At 51.6% G+C, this 2,146-nt stretch overlaps 1 protein-coding gene across 1 annotated transcript in view; it reads right to left on the reverse strand.

Moving 5' to 3' along the window:
* Positions 1-98: 98 nt before the first annotated feature.
* PA2G4 (proliferation-associated 2G4) overlaps positions 99-2,146 on the reverse strand; it is a 9,796-nt gene continuing 7,748 nt past the window's right edge. Inside the window, exons 8-10 of the mRNA XM_017838651.1 lie at positions 1,800-1,931; positions 1,297-1,350; positions 99-1,075 (exon numbers count right to left, since the gene is read on the reverse strand). Of these exons, the coding sequence (XP_017694140.1) occupies positions 1,010-1,075; positions 1,297-1,350; positions 1,800-1,931 (252 nt within the window). The 3' untranslated portion in view covers positions 99-1,009. The remainder of the gene's footprint in view (positions 1,076-1,296; positions 1,351-1,799; positions 1,932-2,146) is intronic.

Raw genomic sequence — 2,146 nt, forward strand, 5'->3', positions numbered from 1 at the left:
GTCGGGGGGGTGGGGGGGGGGGAGAACCAGAGGTATCGGCAAAGAAAAAAACCTCACATTCAACTCATGGCATCAGGTGGCTTTTTTTCTTTTTTTTTTTTTTGTTTTTTTTATAAAAGTGACTACAAAAGAGCGATACCCCTGGCCGGGCTCGGCCCCGACTCCGGCGGCTCCGGCAGCGCTTCCCTCACCCGTCACCTGAGGAACAGCTGGGATTTTTTTTCCCCAATTACAAAGGGATAATCCAGAGGGAAGGGTGAGAAATCCTCTGGCCCGAGGTGACAGGCGGGAAAGGTGGAATGTGCTCCCGGGGGACACAGGGAATTGGACTCGCCTGCCCCTCCGCAGGGCCGGAATGTCGGCGGCTTCCGAGGACTTGGACAATTTAAAAACGAGTTTGTGTTAAAAAATAGCGAGTTTATCCCTTAAATGAAGGCAGAGACAAAAACGGAGCAGCCAGACCACTCTCCCAGGGGACCTCAAATTTGCCGTTTTTCCCAATTATAAATATAAATCCCAGAGGGGAAAGATAAATCCTCTGGCGCCGTGTCCCAGATCACTCACACAGGGCACTTTTCTGGGTGTAATTAGCTGGTTTTGGGTGGGGTTTTTTTGTCCTCCATTAAAATTTGTAAAGGGGAAAATTAAAAAATATAAAAGGAGGATGAGGAGGAAGAGGAGAAGAAGAAGGAGGAGGAAGGAAGCAGGTGGCTCCCTACACTCCCTCTCGCTGGATTGGGATTAATTCCCCTCTTCAAACGTGGGAAATATAAAAGGTTAAAGATTTGATAGTGACTTTTACTCCTAATTTTATTTTTTCTGCTCTTTTTTCAGTTGTCTGAAGTGGCCGAGAGATTCCTCCCTGCTTGGCAAAGTCAGCGGGAGCTGCTTGGAGTCAGTGGGAAGTCCAGACTGTCTGGTCCTGAGGGGACCAACAGTGCCAGATTATTTTGCTTCTGGTTGGATTTTTTGGGGGGGAAAAGGGGCCATTTGAGTGATTTGGGGGCTCTCAGTCGCCAGCCTCGTTCTCCTCCGCCGTCTCTCCCGTGGTGGCATTTTCTGCATTCTTGGAAGCCTGTGGGGAAACCGGGAACACGTCAGAGCTGGGGGGTCCCACACGGCCACAGCCCACCCTGGGGGCCCTGGAGAAGCCCCATCCCACGGAGCTGCTGCTTCCTGAGGTGGGAAAACACCAAAATGAACCCGAAACACAGGACTTGGGAGCATCCGGGTGCTGCTGAGCCACAAGTTTACACAAGGGAATGGACAAATTCCCACAAGGAATGGACAAATTACCTTCTTTTTCTTCTTTTTCTGGGTCTTCCGGCTTGCAGAGCTCTGTAGAAGGGCCTGGAGACAGGAAGGAAATGTGAGGAGCTGGAAAACTACTCCTTTTTCAGTCAGGAGGATGGGGAACACCATTAGAGGGGAACAGCAGGGAAATCCTCGGGGGCACAGGATGGATGGGGAATTCCAAGGTGTGATTCCCTAAATCCTTCCTGGAAAGGGCTGGGAGTCCTTATCAAGCCACGAGAGCAGGAGCTTGATGAAGGAAAGGGGCCCAATCTGGGCTTAACCAAATCTTGCCAAATTCACAGCACAAACCTCAGCAGAGGCTCCTGGACTTTAATTTCCACCTTCCCTGCCCCGGGATGCAGGGACAGGGTGGTACTTCTGGATAAACACACGTGTTATATATACTGTACATACATACTGCTTACACAATTTTATAAATACATTTAATTGATATATTAATACTTGCAATTATCAATATTAATCACATTTAGGATCCAACCAACCTTCAGTTCTCCGTCCTGCACCTCGAAGTCGGACTTGTAGAGCTCGGGCTCGAAGGGGCCGCTCGTTATCCGCATGGGCCCGTTGGGCATCAGCAGCACCGTGAACTTGAACTGTGCAACGAACTCCCCTGCGAGGCACAGCCCGGGTTAAACCTGCCAGGACCTGCGGGGCTGAGCCCCGGACTGCTCCAGGCAGGCACTGACCCCTGACCCAACACTGACCCGTGACCCAGGCACTGACCCCTGACCCAAACTGACCCCTGACCCAGGCACTGACCCCTGACCCAGGCACTGACCCCTGACCCAGGCACCGATCCCTGACCCAACACTGACCCCTGACCCAACAC

Source organism: Lepidothrix coronata, unplaced genomic scaffold, assembly GCF_001604755.1.
Source record: "Lepidothrix coronata isolate B3197 unplaced genomic scaffold, Lepidothrix_coronata-1.0 Scaffold352, whole genome shotgun sequence".
Taxonomy (NCBI): domain Eukaryota; kingdom Metazoa; phylum Chordata; class Aves; order Passeriformes; family Pipridae; genus Lepidothrix; species Lepidothrix coronata.